Source organism: Ictalurus punctatus, chromosome 8, assembly GCF_001660625.3.
Source record: "Ictalurus punctatus breed USDA103 chromosome 8, Coco_2.0, whole genome shotgun sequence".
NCBI classification, from domain to species: Eukaryota; Metazoa; Chordata; class Actinopteri; order Siluriformes; family Ictaluridae; genus Ictalurus; species Ictalurus punctatus.
The window spans coordinates 6,271,558-6,294,334 of NC_030423.2; the positions used below are offsets into that span (position 1 = coordinate 6,271,558).

The 22,777-nt window shown below is 38.0% G+C and overlaps 5 protein-coding genes across 8 annotated transcripts in view; 2 read left to right on the forward strand and 3 right to left on the reverse strand.

The window, feature by feature from the left end:
- Positions 1 to 4,391, forward strand: rnaseh2c (ribonuclease H2, subunit C). Of its 2 annotated transcripts, none has more exons than XM_017473306.3 (5): positions 1 to 86; positions 628 to 848; positions 946 to 1,058; positions 3,934 to 4,053; positions 4,139 to 4,391. In XM_017473306.3, the coding sequence occupies exons 2-5, from the start codon at positions 695 to 697 to the stop codon at positions 4,160 to 4,162; spliced, it is 411 nt and encodes a 136-aa protein (XP_017328795.1). In that variant the 5' UTR covers positions 1 to 86; positions 628 to 694; the 3' UTR covers positions 4,163 to 4,391.
- mid1ip1l (MID1 interacting protein 1, like) overlaps positions 1 to 22,777 on the reverse strand; it is a 183,181-nt gene that overhangs the window by 69,773 nt on the left and 90,631 nt on the right. The window lies entirely within an intron of this gene.
- zbtb3 (zinc finger and BTB domain containing 3) lies at positions 4,392 to 11,687 on the reverse strand. 2 transcript variants are annotated; one of them, XM_047157092.2, is made up of 3 exons: positions 10,911 to 11,587; positions 10,677 to 10,823; positions 4,392 to 10,581 (listed from the first exon to the last, which is right to left on the reverse strand). In XM_047157092.2, exon 3 carries the CDS (start codon positions 10,573 to 10,575, stop codon positions 8,818 to 8,820), a length of 1,758 nt encoding a protein of 585 aa, XP_047013048.1. In that variant the 5' UTR covers positions 10,576 to 10,581; positions 10,677 to 10,823; positions 10,911 to 11,587; the 3' UTR covers positions 4,392 to 8,817. The 2 variants fall into 2 exon arrangements, with proteins under 2 accessions (XP_047013048.1, XP_017329496.1); XM_017474007.3 differs by lacking the exons at positions 10,677 to 10,823; positions 10,911 to 11,587 and adding an exon at positions 11,621 to 11,687.
- On the forward strand, positions 11,651 to 18,926 carry lsm11 (LSM11, U7 small nuclear RNA associated). Its single transcript, XM_017474008.3, has 4 exons — positions 11,651 to 12,142; positions 12,237 to 12,376; positions 14,175 to 14,258; positions 15,195 to 18,926. The coding sequence occupies exons 1-4, from the start codon at positions 11,707 to 11,709 to the stop codon at positions 15,525 to 15,527; spliced, it is 993 nt and encodes a 330-aa protein (XP_017329497.1). The 5' UTR covers positions 11,651 to 11,706; the 3' UTR covers positions 15,528 to 18,926.
- clint1a (clathrin interactor 1a) overlaps positions 18,447 to 22,777 on the reverse strand; it is a 27,701-nt gene continuing 23,370 nt past the window's right edge. For both annotated transcript variants that reach the window (XM_017474011.3, XM_017474010.3), the window contains exons 10-12: positions 22,441 to 22,688; positions 20,981 to 21,164; positions 18,447 to 20,177 (exon numbers count right to left, since the gene is read on the reverse strand). In XM_017474011.3, coding sequence (XP_017329500.1) covers positions 19,855 to 20,177; positions 20,981 to 21,164; positions 22,441 to 22,688 — 755 coding nt within the window. In that variant the 3' untranslated portion in view covers positions 18,447 to 19,854. The remainder of the gene's footprint in view (positions 20,178 to 20,980; positions 21,165 to 22,440; positions 22,689 to 22,777) is intronic.

The following is a 22,777-nucleotide window of genomic DNA, read 5'->3' on the forward strand; positions in this document are numbered from 1 at the left end:
CACCCGCCAAAAGCGCCTCACTACAACTATACTGACCGCAAACTGAGCGGGTTTTCTCCCAAACAACAAGAGGTCATTTTTTAAAGGTAAGGTTTAGTTTAGCTGCTCAAAACTGGCTGTAATATTCATTGTGGTGTGGAAAGTTAGACAATGTCTATAAAGTGAACTTTTATTCAACAGCCAGTGAAAAAGGGACTTACTAGTGCAATTGTTCTGTAGTTATGATGCTTTCTCATTATGTAATGTATTTATGATTATATATATATATATATATATATATATATATATATATATATATATATATATATATATATATATATATATATATATATATAGTATATATATATATAGTATATATATATATATAGTGTATATAGTGTATATATATATATATATATATATATATATATATATAGTATATATATATATATATATATATATATATATATATATATATATATATATATATATATATAGTATATATATATATATATATATATATATATAGTATATATATATATAGTATATATATATATATATATATATATATATATATATATATATATATATATATATAGTATATATTAGTGGTACAAGGTGTAGAAGACATTATTTCACAATCCCTAGTGTGCTGGTGTAGAAGGCATGAGGGCAGTTTGAATGGGGAGGTGTGTAAGTGCAGCTGTGTTCTCAGATGGCAATGAACAGCTGTGTGACTGTGGTGCAGCTCGGCTCTGGGACTCAGGTGCATCAGTCCGAAGTTCACCTGCTTCCCTGCGACATTGAGCACGACGGAGCTGCACAAGTGGCCGAGTTTTTCACTCCCACAGTGAAGGAGCGAAAGCACGGTTTGTCCTCCCTGTGGGTTTTAGTTCACTTTTAAGAATGCAGTACATTTCAGAGACGGCTCATCCTGTATGTTTCTCTGTGTGTGGTTGATTGTAGAAAAGACAGTGTCGTTTAGGGGGCGGGGGCTGAAAGGTCAGGAAGTGACGCACCCTCAAGGCTACACTGGTCTGGTGCTGAAGGAGGTACAGAAACCCTCATCTGATCAAGAAGTAAGTATACTGAAGTATCCGACTGTAGTAGTAGTCGTCAGCTCAGGGGTTGTTCCAGCCTGAGTTTTCTTTATACACAAGTGCCACTTTAACCTCCTTATTTTCTAAAAAGAAATGAGTAAAGATTTGCTCATCATATGTCAGCCTTCAGCAGACAAGTGTACAGACAACTGTCAAATTTTCATTCACCAGTATTTAAAAAAAAAACAACAGTTAGCCAGATGTAGAAGAAATGCAACTGACTGCTTTCTGCTGAGAGAATAGCCAAGAGCTGAGGAATAGATGCACTCACTGTCCACGTTATTAGGAACACCTGCACAATTCATACAATTATCTAATCAGTCAGTCATGTAGCTGCAGCACAATACATAAAATGATGCAGATACAGGTCAGGAGCTTCAGTTAATATTAACATGAAACATCAGAATGGGGGAAAATTTGTGATTATGGGACTTTAACCGATGGCATGGCTGTTGGTACCAGTTGGGCTGGTTTGAGTATTTCAGAAACTGCTGATCTCCTGAGAATTTCACACATAACAGCCTCTGGAGTTTACACAGAATGGTGTGATCTGATAACTTATAATCACTCTTTAAAAGCATGCTGAGAACACATCAAATTCCACACCTTCTAATCCTGAAGATTAGGGAAAAATAATCACCTGGACTTTTTCCTGAACTGTCCAGTTTGGGTGTGTCTGTGTCCATGATAGTCTCAGATTCCTGTTCCTGGCTGACAGAAGTGAAACCTAATGTGGTCTTCTACTGTTGTAGTTCATCCACCTCAAGGTGTGATGTGCTGTGCATGCTGAGATGCTTTTCTGCTCACCACAATTGTACAGAGTGCTTATTTAAGTTACTATAGACTTCCTGTCAGCTCAAACCGGTCTGGTCATTCTCCTCTGATCTCTCTCATCAACAAGGTGTTTCAGCCTGCAGACCCTCTTCACACAGGATGTTCGTTTTTTTTTTTGTTTGTTTTTTTTTGGCACCATTTCACCATTTTATTCTGCCACGTGATTGGCTAATTGGATAACTGCAAAAATAAGCAGGCTTACAGGTGTTCCTATTAAAGTGAATGGTGAGTGTACATTTTAGTTAACCCAGAGGATTCAAGAAATCAACAGTTATACTGAGTTTCAAGTTATTGCAATTTTCTCCTGTAAACCTAGATGAGCAGTAAAAGCCCAGCAGCCAGTTATATAGATTGTGAAAGTTATGCCCTTGCAAAGAGCACAAAATGTACACTGTTGTCATGATTGTATTGTATATCTTTCTATTTCATTAAAGATATTTATAAATATTTAATGTAGTGCAGTGTGACAGTCACTGTACTTGAACAGTGACAGTAAAGGTATTTGTATATAGCTGACAGTCAGCTGTTTTGGGAACTGGATGAGAAGTTGCCATGTCCACATGATCTGATAAATATCTGCCTTTTATTTCACTGGTTAAGTGTGACTAACAGACTCAACCTGGACTTGCACAGATTTGCATTGCATTGATTTATTTCTTCTAAAAACCGTGTATGCTTTTTCCTGTAAAATTCTGTGTGTGTGATGTATAGATCAGCATCGGTTTCTAAATAATACCCACAATAAGGTGGTTTTTATACCCAAATGTATTTAATTATAAAGGTGTTTGTTGATCATCTTCAATAGGCAAATCCCTAGACTTATAAACATAACATATTTCTTAAAAGTTGACTTTTCCTTGCTTCCTTTCTTCACCTCTTAGCTCCTTGGGCCTGAAGGCACAAGGAAAGGGTGTGAGGAAAGGGAATACAGACAAGAGGAATTCAAGAGCAAAATTATTTATGAAATGAGATGTCCTTGTTCACAGAAGCGTCAGATTAAACCTTCAGTACACCATGCCTGAAAATCTATACAGTATCACCAATCAAACCATTACTGAACATGTACAGTACATCACATCACACACTTACACTGGTGTTAGTGTTATAGTCTCTAGAAAATTCTGCTTAAAATGAAGCACATTTTAATTGACTTTTATCCAGGAGTTTTTGTGATAATTATTTAATAATGTATTTTTTGTGTTAGTCTTTCTTATCACATTGTTTATTGGCATTTTGGTAAAGGTGGAGCATTTATACTGCATACTTACTCCATGCTCTAAAATAAAATAAAAAACTCCCACATAGGAAGGACCTGTATATTGTTGATCTAGACACTTCCAAAGTCCCATTTAAAAATAAATAAATAAATTGGGATGTCTTATCAGTCCCTCCAGGACTTTGTGATTGCAGAAATGAATGCAAAATCAAGCAATGCAAAAAAACAACACAGTATTCAGATGAGCTTGTAATTTTTCTAAATTACCAAAGATTTAGTCCAAGATGCATCATGTGACATCATAAAAATGTGCATTCAGCCAAAGCCCTCACTGCGTCGAACATGAATGCAGCTAAAAGATCTCATTTACCAACAAACAACACTGCAAAAGGCCGTGCAAAACTATTTTGTGCAATTGCAGTTTTGCCAATTGAAGTAGTTTTCTGCAAAAAAAAACAAAAAAACAATCACAAAAAGCTCCCTGTAATACTGTACAGACTGTATTATGAAGTGCAGGATTTCAGGTTCTGAAGGTTGTATCATTTAGTGTTGTCCTTGATGAGAGAATGTGAATTTTTTTTTTAATTGACATGAATATCAGATGCAGTCATTACACAGCACAGCATTTTCCAGGACACTACTCTCTGTATTGTCTATACTCAATAACTAATAGCATATGAATACTAGTGACAATAGTATATATCTAAAAAATCTTTTTATTTGAAGAAAATGAGTGTGGTGGGTTTTTTTTTTTTTTAAGAACTAATCTATATACGTTTAATTCTTGTCTAAAAACTTTTGTAGGACCGAGTTGTTAAGGTTTCTTCAGTTTTTCATAATTTTACATATTGGAATTTGGAGACTCCTCCCACATCAGATGATCGAGTCATGATGTCAATGGCATGGCCAAAATTAGCAGAGATGGTGAGTTTATTTTTTATAGATCAGACTAAAACTGGCTTCTGGCTTTTGACTGAAGAAAAACCTGTTTATCATTTTGTTTTCTCAGATGCATGCACCAGTGGAAGACTGAAAGCTTCATCAGGACACATTTCTTACCCAGTGTACGGTTACATTTTCACCAGTTTGTTTACTACCCGAAAACCTACATGATTATTCTGACTGCCCTGAGGTCATGTGTTCATTTCGGCACGTTTTTACTTGTAATATTTATGCATTGTTACCCTTTACACATGATTGCGTATAATAAATATACACAAAAGTCTGAGTTGTACAGAAATAAACAATAGATGACTCAGTCAGCAATTTTTAAAAGGTTTATTCACAACATTGAGCTGTTTTACATATTGAAATGAAACAACTTGTACATTGTGGATCACATGAATTAATTTTGTGTAAATCTACTGGATTAGACAAAATGAAAATGAGGACCCAGTTTTGAATCGGAATAACTACAAAACTACGACACATTTCAGACTACTGCATGAAACATTAAAAACCTTTTATCAAAAGTGCTCAATGCGAGACATGCTGTTGAGGATTTTGTTTGCAGAGACTGTAAATAATTAAAATAATCATAACCTGAAACAGTTATGGAGTCCATGGACTCATCACCATACATACAGCAAAATATTGGAATCCACAACACCTTGGTCTTGGAAATGCTGACGTGTTATTTCATCACATGAATCATTTAAAAAAAAAAAAATACGTGAAATTGAGATAGTGTGACTGTGGACATATTGAAGAAAATCACTAGAAAACAAATATAACGCTAATGGGATTTTGCAAGAAATTGCAACTCGGCTTGAAAGACATCTATACTGTCCAGATTTCACTGCTTTATCATGTGGTGGTTAGGTAAACACTGGTTCATAACTTGTATGATCACACTTTGTTTGGTCTTTTTGCATTTAGATGAAATGTGTATTCTACACTCCTGCATGTAGCTTTCTGGAACCTTCTGGCTTGTGCAAATTCTGGTACTGCAATAGCAAAGACCTGCAACAACCAATGCCACAAGTTTGTGACAAATACAATATGCATATTTACCACACTTTCTGTTTGCTATTTCACAATAAGGATATAAAACCAGAAGTACTGTAAATATTTAGCTGCTGATGGATGAGACATGTTGCATGTGTTTGAATTAGAAATAACTAATTACATGCAGACTTGGCACAAGCCAATAATTTATTTGATATACGATGAGCTCTGTGATGACCTGGCATCCTTCCCCAGTATTCCCAGTATAGGCTCTGGATCCACTGCTAGCCTTACCAGGATGAAGCCGTTACTGAAGAAGGATTGATAAACAGTGATATTCAACAACCTTATATTAATGTAAGCTATTTCAAACAGGTGTATCTACTCCTTCCATGTGAAAGCAGGCTGTCTAGGTAGATGGAGTTGGTGTCTCGTAAAGAAGAAACGGCAAAATACAAACTTTGTCCCATTCAAATAACAGACAGAGGTACATTGTTTGCCCCGGATATTGTTCCCAAAGAAGGGAATTTAATCCTTTTAAAAGCAGAGGACGACATCGTCTCTGTAACAGAAAAGTTAACTGCATCCCTCATAGCTATGTACTTTATTTTCATTGGAAATCCATATTTGTGTTTGTAGATTGCTGCAGGTTCTGATGGTCAAATTTAGGAAGTTAACATTACTTTATGCAACATAGGTAAGATTCTTATTGAATGAGTTAACATGTTCCCCTACAAAAGTATTGGAACAACAAGGCCAAGTCAATTGTTTCACTATACACCAAAGACATTTGGGTTTGAGATCAAAAGATGAACATGAGACCATAGATCGGAATTTCAGCTTTCATTTCTTGGTATTTACATCTAGGTGTGTTAAACAACTTAGAACATGGTACCTTTGTTGTCAGACCATCCAATTTTTAAGTGAGCAAAAGTGTAAAGGGGGAGGGGGGGGGGAGTGAAATGCATACTCAATTGGGTTAAAGCGCACATTATGGTTTTGAAACATGCCTAATTTTGTTTTAAAGCTCTCATACAATAGATGTACATGCATCTAAGGTAAAAAAAAAAAACACTAACATGCTCATAATTTGAATTGCAGCATTATCTTTGGCCCCCAGTGTCACAAACGACTCGTTAAATGATCCGTTGTAAAGGATTCATTCTAAACTCTTTCTTTCAGAGAGCATATGCTGCTCTGATTGCTCAGATGTCCCAGTCTGCTGTCTACCGCTCTCAGCCAATGAAGACCAGTGGGTTTTGTTACAAATTTATGTAGAAGAAATACAAACTTATGTACAAGAAATAAGTCTGGAATTACTAATGACTCGTTTCAGCTCTTCAGAATCTGTTCCTTCTTTTGGGAGTCAATAACTCTGTTGTGCGCTTTGATTTTTTGAAACTTTACACACCTTTTACATTCACAAACAGCTCTATAACACACTACATGAAAGGTCATATTTGAAAAACCATAATAGGTGCACTTTACGATCTGGTGATTGACTTGGAACATCTAAAACCTTCCACTGTTTTGCCATGATGAAGTCCTTTGTTGAGTTGGCAGGGTTTTGGGTCATTGTCTCGCTGCATGGTGAAGTTCAGTGTTTCCCACTGGATTTTGCGAGACTGTGGTGGCTAGACATCTGACTCCTTAGGGGGTCAGGGGGTGTACTTATGGTGGCAAATCCATGGCAAGTATCCAAGCGCGTTACTGATGCTCTCATTTGGACACACTGCATGTGTCATTCATTTTTTTCATTTGTTGATAGTTTTCAATTGCAACATACTACATTATGTAATATGATATATGTAAATACAGGGTATCTTTAACAGTTGTTAATAGACAGGAAGTGTTCTACGAGTTTACTAGCTGGCCTTTGCATCATTGGGACTTTAATAGATAGCGATCGATCCAGCTGTTATCATATCATAAATAATTCAAAGAGTAAGATTCTTCATAGTTAATTGTGAGCCCCAGATAATAAATCATTGGCTTAGTAACAGAGGATTGTGACTTTACTGAACTTAAAGCCACTGACTCCAACGTTGCTACAAGGGGATGAAACACTCGTTTTAGTGAAAGATTTAGTTCAAGTCATATTGCTGTCTTGTAAATATGATTTGTTGATTGTGTTTCTTTATTATTCACTTTTAATCAGATGCTCAAACTCAGTTTGTGCTCAAACTATAATTAATTGCTGTAATATACATAATGTATGTTGCAAGGGTATCAAAAACTAATAACAAATAAAAATAGATAATTAAATAACTCATGAGTGTCTGTGAATGAAGCCATATCTCTCACAAAGAACAGGTAACTTCGCTAACAGGTCGTCACGGTGAAAAATGGAAAATGGATTTCTGGAAAAATTAGTCAATGATATCTGAGGTTACAGTCAAGCAACTTGGGCCTGCCCACTGCTAACAAAAATAATAAGTATTCGGGTGACTGACCGGGATGGCAGAGATGGCATGAGAGCACCGGTGCAAAACACTGATCTTCTATGTTGTTATGAAAAGTGTAAAAATGTTTTTGGTTCATTATGAAACTGTAGCGCCACCCTCTAGGTAATTAATAGGAACACTGAAGTTCCTCCAAATTAAATTGGATTTCTCTGAAAATTGGCAGACAAAAGGTTCCTGTAAACTTCTGAATTCATTCTGCTGCTACCATCATAAGTTACACCAGTTGAACCTGTTCCAGAAGCAGTCATGTAAGCCCAAGCCATGACACTACCTCCACCTTGTTTACAGAGGAGCTTGTATGTTTTGGATCACAAGCAGATCCTTTATTTCTCCACACTGGTCTTTCCACCACTTTGGTAATTATTGGTGCTCATCTCTATATTTGTTTGCGAATTCCAATCTGGCATTCCGATTATTACTGCTGATGAGTGGTTTGCATCTTGTGGTATGGCCTCTATATTTCTGTTCTTGAAATCATATTCAGTGAATTGTGATATGTTCACTCCTGCCCTGTGGAGGTTGTGGGTGAGGTCACTGACTGTTGCTATTCCCTTGTTGCATTTTTCCTCTTTCCTCAGCTTCATGGCTTTTCTCCCATAGACAGATCTGTGGTCTTCATGTTGATTTATCCTTTTTGAGAATAAATGCAGTCTTCACAGATGAAACTTAGGGCTCAGTCCAAGAGTAGAGATTCAGAGCTATTACTTGGTTAAGCAATAAATCTAACAGAGCAAACCTGGGCAACAAGAAACACTGGTCAGTCCTATGTTACAATATTTTTGATCACTTGAAAAATGGGTGACTTCAAACAAAAGGTGCCATATTCCAAGTTGTTTAACACATCTAGATGTAAATGTGAGGATATGAAAGTTAAAATTCTGATCAATCATCTCATTCATCTTTTGATCTCGAAGTCTAAATATATATATATATATATAGTTCCAATACTTTCAGAAGAGACTGAATTTTTAAAAAATTAAAAGCTTATTCTGTTTGTATCTAACCTGAGAAGCTAGACAGTGATTATGATTTATAAAGGACATTGAAGGATGTCCTGAATGGGATGTTTTGTTTTTGGTCACAATGTTATCCAGTGACAGGTTAAGTTCAATGTTGAATGCTCACTTTCTGATACTAAAGATGAACAATAACAGTCCTTTGCAAAGTTGGTCCACACAACCTGTTAAAAAACAAACAAACAAAAAAAACATGTATATGATTTTAGCTTTTGCAACAGCTTTGACACTCTGTCCAGTATGACTGAGCATGTATCTTGTTATGTCTGAGGTGCTTGAGGAGGAGGTGGGGATGGGGGAGGGTCAGATTCTGTTCTGCTGCGCTTCATTGGCAAATCATGATCATGCGCCTTCCTTATGTGCCTGTACAAGTCCCCAGACTGTGTGTAACTCCGGTAACAGTAACGGCATTCATAAGGACGCTCTCGTGTGTGCACTATGGCGTGCCTCCTCAGTGTATAAGCACAAGAAAACGTCTTTCCACAAGTGGAACATGTAGGAACATCTTCTACATAATTCCCAAGAGATTCGTGATATTCCTCAAAGTAGATAGTCTGCTGCTCTGCTTGCTGCGATGCTGCTGTAAAAAGGGTAGACGGGAAGCTGGGCGTGTCCGAAGAGGAGGCACTAGGACCCTGTGGTGAAAAAGGGAACGAGATTGGCTCTTGGTGATTATGTGAAAGTTGCATTAATGTGTGTGGAGGTATGAAGTGAGCATTGGTGATCTCAACATCATTAGTGCTCTCAAAATTCTCCCTTTCTTCTAAGTCAACATCTCTCCTTCGCTCTCGGACCCTAACAGGTGTCTCTTCCATGTCTTCTGACTCTTCATCTGAGATAACTATGGCCTCCACCTTCACGTTTGCCGTCTCTTCACTACCATCTTCTCGGCCTGCTGAAGACAACGGCATGGGAGAACATGACTGCGACCGTGGCTGTTCATGTAAACCTCTGGCAGTATGTCTCACGTCATCACTTAAACTTGGTCCGTTGTGCTGTATCGACATGGGTTTCTTGGTTTGACCAGGATGATTAGTGGCAACCATAAAAACATTGCTAATTTCTTTTGACATGGATATTTCTTGACTGGACTCTCTATTTCGGCTGTGTTCCACAGGAACTAGAACCATAACAGTGGATGTACTGGGCGGAGTTTCTGTTTCTGTTTGAACTGGTTCTGTGGTGCTGCAAGGACTTGAAAGTGTAGCCTCCATATTAGCAGCAGCAGCAATGCCAGCTCTAGCAGGTCCAGGAGAGGAACTGTACAAGCTTGGTCCAGAATCATTGGAAGCTGGAACAGAGTCCATGCCTGGCTGAGTAGTGTCCGCCATGTCTGGACTTCCCAGGTTAATGCTGTGTGTGTTGCAATTAGGTATGCCAGTGTTTGTCTCGGCTTTAGTGTTAATATGAAACGTTGACTGCTGGCTTGGCTGAGGACGCTGTGTTATTGAGGGAGACGAGGCTGGATTTGACGCTGAAACCCTGACAGCTCCTTGTCCTCCGTCCACCATTTCCCTTCGGCCATTCAACTTTCCTTCTCGAGACGACCCACTAAACACTGGTCCATCTCCCCCAGTTTCACCTCCTCCCTCTTCTGCCCTGGTGCTGTCAGCCTCAGCCAGTCCACGACCCTGTAGTCTTTTCTTACAGACTCGGACCACGTCGTTCATGTGCAAGAAACTGGCTGCGGCGAGAACATCTTCCGGAGGTGGGTGTGCTGCCAACTGGAGTACTCCTTCGTACATGAAATCGAGGAGCAACCCGAATGCTGAAGGGGTCACTATATCTCCATTAATGGTGACGGTGTCTGTCTCAGGTCCTCCGTTTACTGTAGACGTGCTGCCTACTGGGTGTTCAGAGTAGAACATGTGGAAGAAAGGTGAGCAGGAGGCCAGCACAGCACGGTGAGCCAGAAAACGTGTGGGACCAACTCTGACTGTGCAGTCACACAGGAATCCCTGTAGACGCTGAGAGCGCAGACTGGCCAGGAGCTGCTGACTATGACCTGGGAACTCCATGGCAAGCTGCAAGAAGTGGAACAGATGTCAGTAAACACATTTAACAAAAGAGGATAACATACAGTTTCACAGTAGGATGCACAAAATCTCGAATACAATACCTTAGATGAATAAGGAGGTGCAAATGAAGTCACAGCAACGTTTCTGGTGTATACAGACCCTCAGACTACAAACATCATCAGACTGTATGATCTGAACCTAGTCAAGCCCTTTAAAAAACATGTTTCCTTTCCTGTGAAGAATCACTTCTGAAAAGAAGTATAGCAGCATTACAAAACTCTGGAGATTTCCCAACAGGTCGTCTAATTAATGTATGTGTTACAGTTAAAACTTACCGAACAGAATTGATCTGTCAGAATACAAAGGAAACAGTTAAATCTTAGCTAACTGTGCTATTAAAACAAACCATGTTGGGTACGTGCTAGCTAACCTTAGCTATCATCACAGCAAGAAAACTAATTTTAGCTAGTGACTAAAACAATGGAATATCCCCATTACCTGTATACAATAAGAGAATGTTATCAATATAATCTTACAGTCTTTCTTTTAGCTGCATAAATACAACAGAATTTGTCGTCGGAATACAATAATTAAAAAAAAAACAACTGCGAGAACAGAGCGTGGTTTTCTATAAACATCCGAACCGTACGAAGAATCCCTACTCTGCTAACGTAACTGTAATTCTTCGGCTGAATCCCTAATAGCCCTGATGTCCCTATGTAGGTGCATTAAGTAGGGCACAAGATAATGGCTTTTACACCTTACGTAGCGCACTGTGTCTTAAATAGAGCGGTTTCTGGATTGGACCATACTCAAGTCTGCCACCTACTGGTTAGAAACGAAACCAGTCCACCGCGGTTAAAGCTCCGTGTAGCACAAAGGAATTAATAGTGGTTCCCAATCTTCGACGTTGTTTTATTGAAAGTTTTTGTTGTTGTTAAATGTCAGCATATTTCACACTATAATTATGTTAATATAGCAAACCACAATAAATAGTTACTGTGTAAATATAAAACGTTTAGATGTTTTAGTTTCAGTCACGTACCTGCTTTTAAGTTGAAGCATTAAACGGGTTAGTTTGTCTGCAAAGTTTCCTCCACTCGCCGGAAGCTGCGCTTATTTAAAAAAAAAATGGAGGAAAGTGAGAGGGAAGTAATAAGTGAAATCAGTTGTGATCATAAAGTAAGTTTAACCGCATATAAGCAGCAGGACACCGGCGGAAAAGATGGTGCAGATACGGACAAGAAGCTGGACATTAGTTCAGATCAGTTTGATCCGCTACTTGCCTTGTATTCTTCAGACGTTCCTCTGCCTTACCCGAACATCAGGTGCTTTAACAACCTCGCGGAGTATGAGAGCTTTATGAAAGGCGGGCGTGGAAGGGCGAAACCTGAAAATGTGGAGAAAAGGATCCGGAAAGCGAAAAGGGGAGTCGCGGATCCTGAGAGAATTGAGAGGCTGAAAAAACTCATGGTGAAAAATCCGTGTGGAGGAGAGGAAGGAGAGAGCGGAGTGAAGAGACCTGCTAAACACAGAGCTCCAAAGAATGTGCTCACCAGGATGCCGTGTATGTGTGCCATGCTTCAGAGAGATCAGGCCTTTTGTGGCATTATGTACAAATCAACAACAAAATAAGTTATTTCTCCTCTCTATCTCTGTAGTGCACGAGGGCAGTCCTTTAGGAGAACTGAACCGCTGCGTCCAGCAGCGACTCCGAGTTAAAGTCCACATCCGGTCGTTTAAGGGTCTGCGCGGAGTGTGTACCGGCTTCCTAGTGGCTTTCGACAAATTCTGGAACTTGGTAAACAAATAACAAAGAATATCTAGTTTTAAATCTCCGTATAGAGATGCGAGTACACAACAGTATGTCGATCAGCCGTGATGAGAATACAGTGATGCTTGAAAGTTTGTGAATCCTTTAGAATTTTCCATATTTCTGCACAAATGGGATGCAAAACATTCAGATTTTCACATAAATCCTAAAAAGTAAACAAAGAGAATCTAATTAAACAGACGAGACAAAAGTATTATATTTGGTCAATAATTTATTGAGGAAAATGATCCAGTATTACATATGAGTGAACCTTTTGTTTTCAGCATCTATTGTGACCCCCTTATGCAGCAATAACTAACTAAATGTTTCCAGTAACTGTTGATCAATTCTGCACATCAGCTTGAAGGAATTTTAGCTCAGTAAAGAACAGCTTCATCTCTGGGATGTTGGTGGGCTTCTTCACATGAACTTCTTGCTTCAGGCCCTTCCACAACATTTCTATTGGACATTGATTTGGCCGTTCGAAAACATTAACTTTATTCTTTAACCATTCTTTGATAGAGCAACTTGTGTGGGCCATTTTCTTGCTGCCATGATCCACTTTCTCTTGAGATTCAGATTAGGGACAGATGTCCTCACAGTATCCTTTAGACTTCGCTGGTATAATTCAGAATTAATTATTCCATCAATGATGGTGAGTCGTCCTGGACCAGATGCAGCAAAACAGGCCCAAAACATGATACTACCACCATCATGTTTCACAGATGGGAAAACGGTCTTATGCTGGAATGCATACGTTTTAATTTCTCCAAATCCTTCTCATTTAAACCAAAAATTCTATTTTGGTCTCATCCATCCACAATTTTTTTTCCCAATAGCTTTCTGGCTTGTCCATGTGATCTTTAGCAAACTGTAGAGGGGAAGTAATGTTCTTTGGTATGGCAACCCTGCAATGCATGTCATTGTTGTTCAGTGTTCTCCTGATGGTGGACTCATGAACATTAACATTAGCCAATGTGAGAGAGGCCTTTAGCTGGTTAGAAGTTACCCTGGGTTCCGTTTGTGATCTCGTGGACTATTACACATCTTGCTCATGGCGTGATCTTTGTTGGCCCACACTCCTGGGAGAGTAACAATGGTCTTGAATTTCCTCCATTTGTACACAATCCGTCTGACTGTGGATTGGTGGAGTCCAAACCTTTTAGAGATAGGTTTGTAGCCTTTTCCAGTTTGATGAGCTTCAACAACTCTTCTGATGTCCTCAGAAATCTCCTCTGTTCATGACATAATACACTTCCTCAAACATGTGTTGTGAAGATCAGACACTGATAGATCCCGGTTCTTTAAATAAAACAGGGCACTCCCTCACCCCTGATTATCATCCCACTGATTGAAAACACCTGACTCTAATTTCATCTTCAAATTAACTGCTAATCCTAGAGGTTCACATACTTTTGCCACTCAGATATGTAATATTGGATCATTTTCCTTAATAAATAATTGGCCAGGTATAATATTTTTGTCTCATTTGTGTAATTGGGTACACACTATGTACAACTGTGTGTTGTACTTGAATAGGCTTGAAGAATATTGAAATAAGCATGGCCTTTTTTTATTTTTGAAGAGCACACAGAAGCAGGCCAAAACCAGAGAAAAGTATTTTGATAAACTGTTGAAACCCTAACAGAAATTCAAAGATTTAATATTTTTGAAAAATATTGAACAAAAAGTCTGATTTTTGGTGAATTTGTCATATTGTCTCCCCAGTTACTGTGTCTTTCGCCCACTCATTTGAGCTTTGACTCTTCATTTCTGTTGTGACTAGGCCATGGTGGATGTGGATGAAACTTACAGGGAGCCTTTACTTGGAGAGGCATTCTACCATGAAAAAGCACTGACTGTTACAAGGGTATGGCATGGCATCTTTACGCAGACAAATATTTACCTGTGGCTGAATATCTTCCTCTGTCCATTTTTAAAAATTGCTGAATATTCTGGCCAAATAAGCACATAGTGGTTCCATGATTGATTTTAAAACTACTGCTATCTTGTAAGGTAAAGCTCTGGTGTGTGCTAGAGTGCTGCATAGGGAGACAAAGTGGGGACGATTGTAAGGCAGACAGATGAGCAAAAATGAAAGATGTGCCAGAATTCTGCCTGAGTGTGTGCAGAAATGATGAACTGTGTGATCTGAGATGTACTCCACATTAATGAATGTAACATGACCCTGCTATAAAGTCTGGTTGTTATTAAGTATGCAACTTTGCTAGTGTAGCTTCATTTTGAGATTCTTTAATTGGTCAGAATACACAAGTTTAATTTACATTATTCAGTTTATCTTTTTTCTGAATTGGGTCCTGCGTTTGATCCTGAGCTCAGGTGACTGTGTAGAGTTCCTGTGCATCTCCCTGTGTGCTTGTGGGTTTCCTCTATGTTCTCCAATTTTCTCCCAAAAACATGCCAGTAGGTGTAAGAGAAATTTACCCTGCATGAGTGTGTAAGAGCGAGTGTGTGTGAGCGTGAGCAATGGACTGGCGTCTCACCAGGGTGTATTCCCACCTCACTCCCAGTGTTCCTGGCATAGATTCCGGATCCACCACGATCCTGATCAGGATAAAGCGGACACTGAAATTGAGTGAGCGTAAATTTAGTAAAATATTTTTTTCCAGTTTTGCATTTATTATGAACTTGAATCTAACATGCCTAGCACACACCATGACCTCTTTTGGACCCGTCTGTTGTGGCCAGTAATTGTGGGAAGAAAATGACAGACCCTTGACATCATTGTGTGTTGAGAGGACATCTTCTGATACCACTGTATCTGTCAACTTCATCTTGTTTACAGCTGTTTCAGAAGTTGCAAGTTCAGGCTGCATCCGGGAAAGCAGCAGAGGCTGAGACTTCAAAAGCAGACGAGCCAAGTGCTGAACCACACGTCACCACAAGCAGCATGCTGGGGGTTCGAGCATCCCGACAAGCAGCGGAGAGACTGGCGCGATCCGTGAACGTGCTGGCAGTGACTAGCACAGACGTGCCTCATATATCTGCTGCTGGTTCAGAGCAGAGACAGAAGATGTCTAAGCCAAGAGTGGAGTACGGACGAGTGCGTACTCGTCACGTCAATCAGCTTTTTATCCGCGGAGAAAACGTTCTCCTTGTGAATATTCAGCAAGAGTAGCAGCATGGTATTAACTGCTTATTGGAACAGGCACTGTTTCTGATTCTGAGAGCACATTTAAGGACAGGCACCGAGTCTTCTTGTTGTATCATATTGATATGAATATAATCCCGCTTGAAGAAGTGGAGAAAATAAAAGCAAACGTCTTTGGAATAATCTGTTTAGGTGCTCATCACTTATGGATGCTCAGAGGTGGGTCGAGTAGCCAAACATTTTACTCAAGTACAAACCACTCATAAAAATAATGACTCAAGTAACAGTAAAGGTAATGATGTTAATAATTACTTGAGTAAGAGTAATAAAGTATCCAATGAGAAGACTATTCAAGTAGCACTCAATATAAACGTAAGTAGCAAGTTACTAGTTACTTCGGATCTGATCGAAATCCTGAATCTTGGACTACATGGAGAGCTTTAAGTCACGCCTCTCCTTGAAAGTCTGTCTGTTCTGTTTATATGATATAAAACCTGGGTTCAAGCTGAAGCAGCATATCTCAGTCCTGTGATGGATACAATTACACACAGCCTGTCATTTTCAACACACAACCTCTCACACGCACACTGCAAAAAACAAACAGGTGAATGTCTTTATATGTCCTGTCTCCTTCTTCCCCCACTTTGGCCATTATCTCATTATTCAGGTCTGAGCCACTATAAAACTGAGCGGCTGTTGTGTCCACATTCAGACCACTGCAGCGTATCTCTCGACTCATGACCTCATTATATATGACAAACTAATTATTAAAACTATATATTAATGAATATTTAACAGTAATGGAGGAATGCCACTGAATGAAGTGAAGTAAAAGTACATTTCTGTGATTAAAAATGAACTTGAGTAAGAGTATAAGTATGGCCAGTTAAACCTACTCTTAAAAGTAATTTTTTTTCCTTCAAAAGTTACTCAAGTAAATGTAAAGAAGTAAATGTTCCTCACCTCTGCTGAAGCTTAACAGACATCCACTAGATGGAGGTGTGACACCAGTATGACAGGCTCCGTGCACAACTACCGCTATCTGCTTAGAAGTGTTCAATATTATTGATACTTTTGCTATTGGCTCACTGCATCCAACATCTGCCAAAAGACAAGCAAATCTTTAATTATACTTCGCTAATGTCTCTAGCTCAATTATCTTTTAAATACTTTTTAGAAACATTTTAACAAAAAAAATCCTTTATTAGTTTAATAATAATGTGATAAGAGCAACACTGAATAACTAAAAGTCCCATCAGCACCCATTTTCATTTCACCTTCACTTCAGAGTAACATAATTGTGAAAGAGGCAAAGAAAGAGGACAGTCCTGTAGTTTTATGTTCTCATGTCAGTTAGAAATAACACACCAGTCTCAGTGGAGTTCATAAAGCACATTGTGAATAATTGAGCTTTTAAAGTTGGAAATTGAACATGGCACTCAGGTTGTTACTGTCCTGACATTTTTGATTGTGATTACTCTTTATGCATACATAAGCCATAAATACACTACTTACTGCAGCCCATTGAACTTTTAAAGAACCATTTCCTCTTGATTTCTAATTTTAATCTAAATGTGTCCTGGCAAAATAAATAAATAAAAATAAAAAATTGCAAATGCATACATGCAAAGTGCATTTTAGTCTACTAGGGAAGCTAGGTGATGATCGGTCCTATTTTGGTGAAGCACTAAAGTATTTCACATAAAGGCTATTTCTGTTTTTTTTCCCCCATGTTGATGAAATTGCAATATTTTACACCTTCAGTTTGTACATTTGAATCACACAAGAACCCACAGATGATGGAGATTTTGTAGGTTAAACCCTAACATTGCACTTACCCAGAGTTTCCATATAATCAGATTTTACAGCAAATCTCCCAGGACATTTTTTTCCTCCAGATGTTTGCACCTGACAGACCATTTAATTAAAAAGTTCAGAATGAACTCAGCTGTAAGTAAAGCAGTAAAATGAACCTAATGAGCTTTATATCCAGGTTTCACAAAGCTTCCTAGGAAACTGTTCATTGCTCTCCTTAGCTTTTCTGCCCAGCCAGCTTACAACTGTTTATTATTCCTAAGTGGCTCAGTTTTGTGCATATTGATGATGTGGCCAGTTGGCCTTGGCTGTGGGAACACATGTGGCCAGATGGAGGCTCTCCTGCACTGCCACTCACTCTCTTACCACCACAAGTCAAAGTCGTGCACAGCATCAACATTTATAAATATTACAGCTAAACACAACCATAGCCCAGTGTCTCAATTTTGGTGCACTTTATAATTATTAAAAAAAAAACAACAAAAAAAACACAAACATAAAAAAAAGGCAGTTTCGATAGAGCAAGACTACGAGTGTGAAAGTTAACCACAAAAATTAAAATACGTTATCGTTTGTCAGCTGAATAAACTTTTAAATAAGTTTAAATAAATTTGATGGCAAAGGTTTAAAAAAAAAATAAGAGGAATGTTACAGCAGTATAGCTTAGGGCTGGGCGATGACAAAATCATATCACGATACTTGAGGACATTTCCATGACACACGATGCAGATTACAATACATAATTTAGCTAGACCGTCTAAAAAACAGTAGTAAAATAAATGAAAACTATTAAACTGATGGACGATACTTTTCTTGAATGCCTACAAAGACAAAGATCACGTTTTAAACAATGATGTCAAATCAATGACATCCATTCAGTACCATTAAATTTTTTAATCATAAATTATTTATTTATTTAAAATGTACAGCACCATACTAACGATCTCAGGAAAAATGTATCGCATAATTTATCACGATATCGATATTATATCAATATATCGCCCAGACCTAGTATAACTTCATCATGGAATTATAGTTACAGGAATTAAAAGGTAATTATCTTAATTACAGAAAAAAATGTTAAATGTTATGCTTTAATGCAGTGAAGTGGAAAAACACAAAACTCCAAAATCCAGATGAAAATCAACTGTTTAATCTCTGATACAAAAGACTATCATAGGTACAATCAAATCAGTGTATGAATGTGAGGACATACACTTAGAAGAAGGAAGTTTTGTTGGTTGTTTGAGATTTGCATACAAAGTATAGTGTTTTCCAGTAAAGATCCATAGCCCATATACATGATTCCCCAATCTTACACATACACCCTACCAAAAAAAAAAAAAAAATAATAAAAAAATAAAAATAAACAATCCCTTGGAAAACATACGACAGAAGGCAGAATTTGGTCATTTGTGTGCGTGTGCTGCTTCTGAATGGGAGGAAAGGCAGTTTGAGTCCCTGCTCCTGGCAATACAGAGATGGTCTTAAAGATACAACATTCCACTCGGTGAGCAGAACAGCACAGTGAACCTCACTCATCTCCGTATACAGCCTCACCCAACTCACTCATCATGATCTGACTTGCATAAAGAAACGACACTCATCAGGTTCAGAAAACATTTATATAAAAAAAAAAAACCCTAACAAAAAAACACCCTATTTTAATCAATCATTCACACTAGCCATGCAGTGAAAACAGAGGAACACAGGTTAAAAAAAAGAAGAAAAAAGAAAAAGAGAAATCGTGCATACGTTTATGCTCAAATGTCTACAGTACCTGTAATAAATACTGTAATTTAATTTGTCTTAAGAAATTTTCAAGAGAAAAAGGTATAGGCAACAGGTTGACAGGCACTATGTATGTAAGGACACTGAATGACCAATGCCTCAGTGTGTGACTGATGCGCATTCACATAAAAATGCTAAACAGATCACATTTCTGTATAAAAATATATCCCCATTCCAAAGGCCACAGCGGTTGCTCTTAACATGATTCTCACTCGCTCCATCTGGCTTTAGTTATGCACAGTTTCACACAATTTGAAACAACTAATTATTAATAGTTAGATTAATAAACCCATATTTAAATAACTTATATCCATTTTCAGTAATATTTACAAGGTTATGTATAGGAGAATAGAAAAGACAGGGAATAACTTTAGATCAGACCAAACATATCGAATAATCCTCAGTAAGGACAGAAAGGAGCAGGAATAGTATTTGGAGCCAGTCACCGTCATTACATTTATATATACGTGATCCTGCCGTTAAGATTCTTTCAAGATTTAAAGCAATGTTAAGTGGAAGCGCTATCACATATTTCTTCTCTTATACAAAGACAAACCATTGTCCATGTGCTTCTGGGCCAGACTGATTAGATTCACCTTTTTACACATCAGTATTGTGTAAGGAATAATAGAATTCTGGGCAGCCATAATTGACATCTTTCAAGTACTCTTTGTATGCAGCTCTTTTAAAATCCTTCATGCTCCTGCCTTCCAGAAAGATTGTCCTAGCGTACCTCCATCTCTCCTATTCATTTGCCAAAGTTGGCAAAGTCAGCAAAGGCATCGTGCTTCTGTTGTGCCATAGCAGAGCTCATACTCATGACTGGCACAGACATTCCCATACCCATGCCAACAGTTCCTGGCATTCCCATGTTCATTCCCATCATGCCCTGATTGAGTGGCATGCCTCCCATAGGAGTTATACCCATAGCACCACCTCCCATGGCAGGTGGCATGCCCATGTTTCCCATCATGGGGTTAGTGGGGGGTCGCACAGAGGTAGGACTGGGCTGCATGCCAAGGTTCATGCCAGCAAAACCCTGTGTCATCATGTTGACTGGGACTTGAACTCCTAAAGAACAAAATAGAAGAACAAAATGTCTTAAAGAACTATTATAATATAGTAATCAATTTTGAAAATGCCGTTAAAAAAAAAAAAAAAATCTATTTTTGAAGATATTTTTGCAGCTTTCCTAATCACGTTAATATATTTGTACAGTAGTGTTACACAATTCACAATCATTCTGTTAAAAAAAAAAAGAAAAAGTTTTAAACAGGTAATATAACATACCAAATGTTGTGATACTGGGTTGTCCACCAAGCATACCATTAAAATAAATAAAAAAATAAATAAATAAAAAAACAAAAAAACATATTCTTACAGCACTAACATGGTGGTTCCACTTTTCTCTGTTTTAAATAGGCACTATAAGCATGATGCATTAAAGCCTTTCAGAAGGATCACAGTGCAGAATCAGTACCTGGCTAAGGTGCTCAATCGCCTATTGCTGGTGTTTCTGTTTTATTACTGGCATTATCTGGCATGGCTGATGATATTTTAATAGGATAGGCTACAAAATGAAAATTCATTTAGATAAGTAAATTATTCATGCTAGATAAGTGAGGACTATGATCATTATTAATAACATGTCATGATGTTGTATGTATGGTTAGTTACCAGATCATTTAGACTACTGATCCAAGTCATTATGTTACAGATCTAGCTTAAACAAATTAACAGATCAATTCAAAATCCATTTTAACAAAACATTTTAAGCATGTCTGGTTACAAGGTGTTTTGAAATTGATTATACTCTGGTTATCAGAGCCAGATATTTTGTCTGGCTGTGTGTTTGTGGACTGCTGAGCCATTACCATGATACTGCATCATGTTGAGTGTGGGCTGAGTTGGTTTGGGAGGCTGCATGCCAGGAGCCAGGTAGTCCAGACTGATGTTGACACTGGAATCAGACCAAGTGGATGGCATGGAGGCCTTCTTGGCTTCTTGTTTTTCTAAAGACTGCTGAGGCACCAGTGGAGTCCCCATACTCTGCAGAGGCTGAGCCAACAGTGGGAAAACAGAGGTTTAATAACCAAGGATGACCACTGCACCCCATAATGGCAAAGGTGTTCTAACAGTCTTCTCATTCACCTATACTAGTAGTCTTTTTTCTTCTCTTTTTTACACAATTACAAGATTTTGTTATGGTTAGGGACATTTTTTATATATCACTTAAATTTGTAATCAAGAGATTTATTTTCTTTAAGGCAAGACTAATAATATATATATATATATATATATATATATATATATATATATATATATATATATATATATATATATATATATATATATATATATATATATATATTTTTTTTTTAAGTCCAAAATAAGAGTCGGCATGAAAAATGCTTAAGATTGCAGTAAAATCTCTTGAGGTTATCAGGTTTCTTGACAGTTATTAGACTATAACAATGATGACTAAGAAGCTTTCTTTTATTGTTTGCATGTGTGGGGGTTTACTTTTTTCTTTAGCCAAACAAATGTTGCCATTTTAAAGTAGGTCAGGTTTTTAGCATGCAAATATCTTTACATGAGGCTTTTGTTTCAGTTTAATGATTTTCTGACTCAAACTTGTTCTTCCTCATTCTGCTAGTCTCTGTGATGGGTGTCCCAGGGGGCAGGGGTTGGTGGATAATGTGAAGGGGGTGGGTGGAAATTGTTCCAGTGCTGTATGTTAAGCCTCCTTTGTCTTGCTTTCATGTTCCTCTGCTCTCAAAACCGCCTGCTCAAAATCTCAACCAGTATTGTCTTTCCTTGGGTAAATCTTGTTTAGTGAGCTTTTCCACTGTAAACGTGCTGTATTAATTATGCTACAGATGGGGGTTCAGATGTTTTACTCAATATACTCTATACAGCCTAATGTGCTTTCTATGTGAAAAATGTGAAGAAGGGAATATAAAATCAAGAAACACATGACAATTGCAGATGTTAATGTAAAATAAAAAGTAAGTTATAGCTGGATATTAAAAATAAATAAATAAATAAAATAACTTATTAATCAAACCAAGAATAACTTGTGTCATAGTTAACATCTACAAATGAACAAATCAGAACATTCTACTTAGAAGCGATTAACATGTTAGAGAGTCTGCTCCTTCACAAAAGTCTCAATTACTACACATATGCTCTACCTTTTATTACATTCAGTAGGTTAAGAAAAAAAAAAGTGGTTGCAAGCTGAATGGTTCAGTCAACAACAAACATGAATTTGTGAAAGATGCAGTCAACTCCAAAATATGACCATGACACAATAAATGGAGGCCTCACACACCTGAGATTTGGATAAGGGCAGGCCCATGCTTTGAGTGCTGGTCATGGAGAAGTTTATGCTTTGGGAAGCACTGATGTTGGTGCTGAGAGAAGGACCCATGAGGTCAAACAGGTCAGCAGAGGGCACTGTGGAGGCAGGAGCAGGAGCAAACAGGTCTGTTGTTGCAGGATTCACAGGCGGAGGGGCTGGCTGCACATCTGAAAACGTGTTCCAGTCCCCAAAGTCTCCGTTTCCACTAGATGCTGAGGCTAAGCGGACAAGTCTTTAATGAACAGCTTGTAAATAGGAACTCAAGTCACATGTTACAAGTTAGGTTTGTAGATAAACCACACAAGTC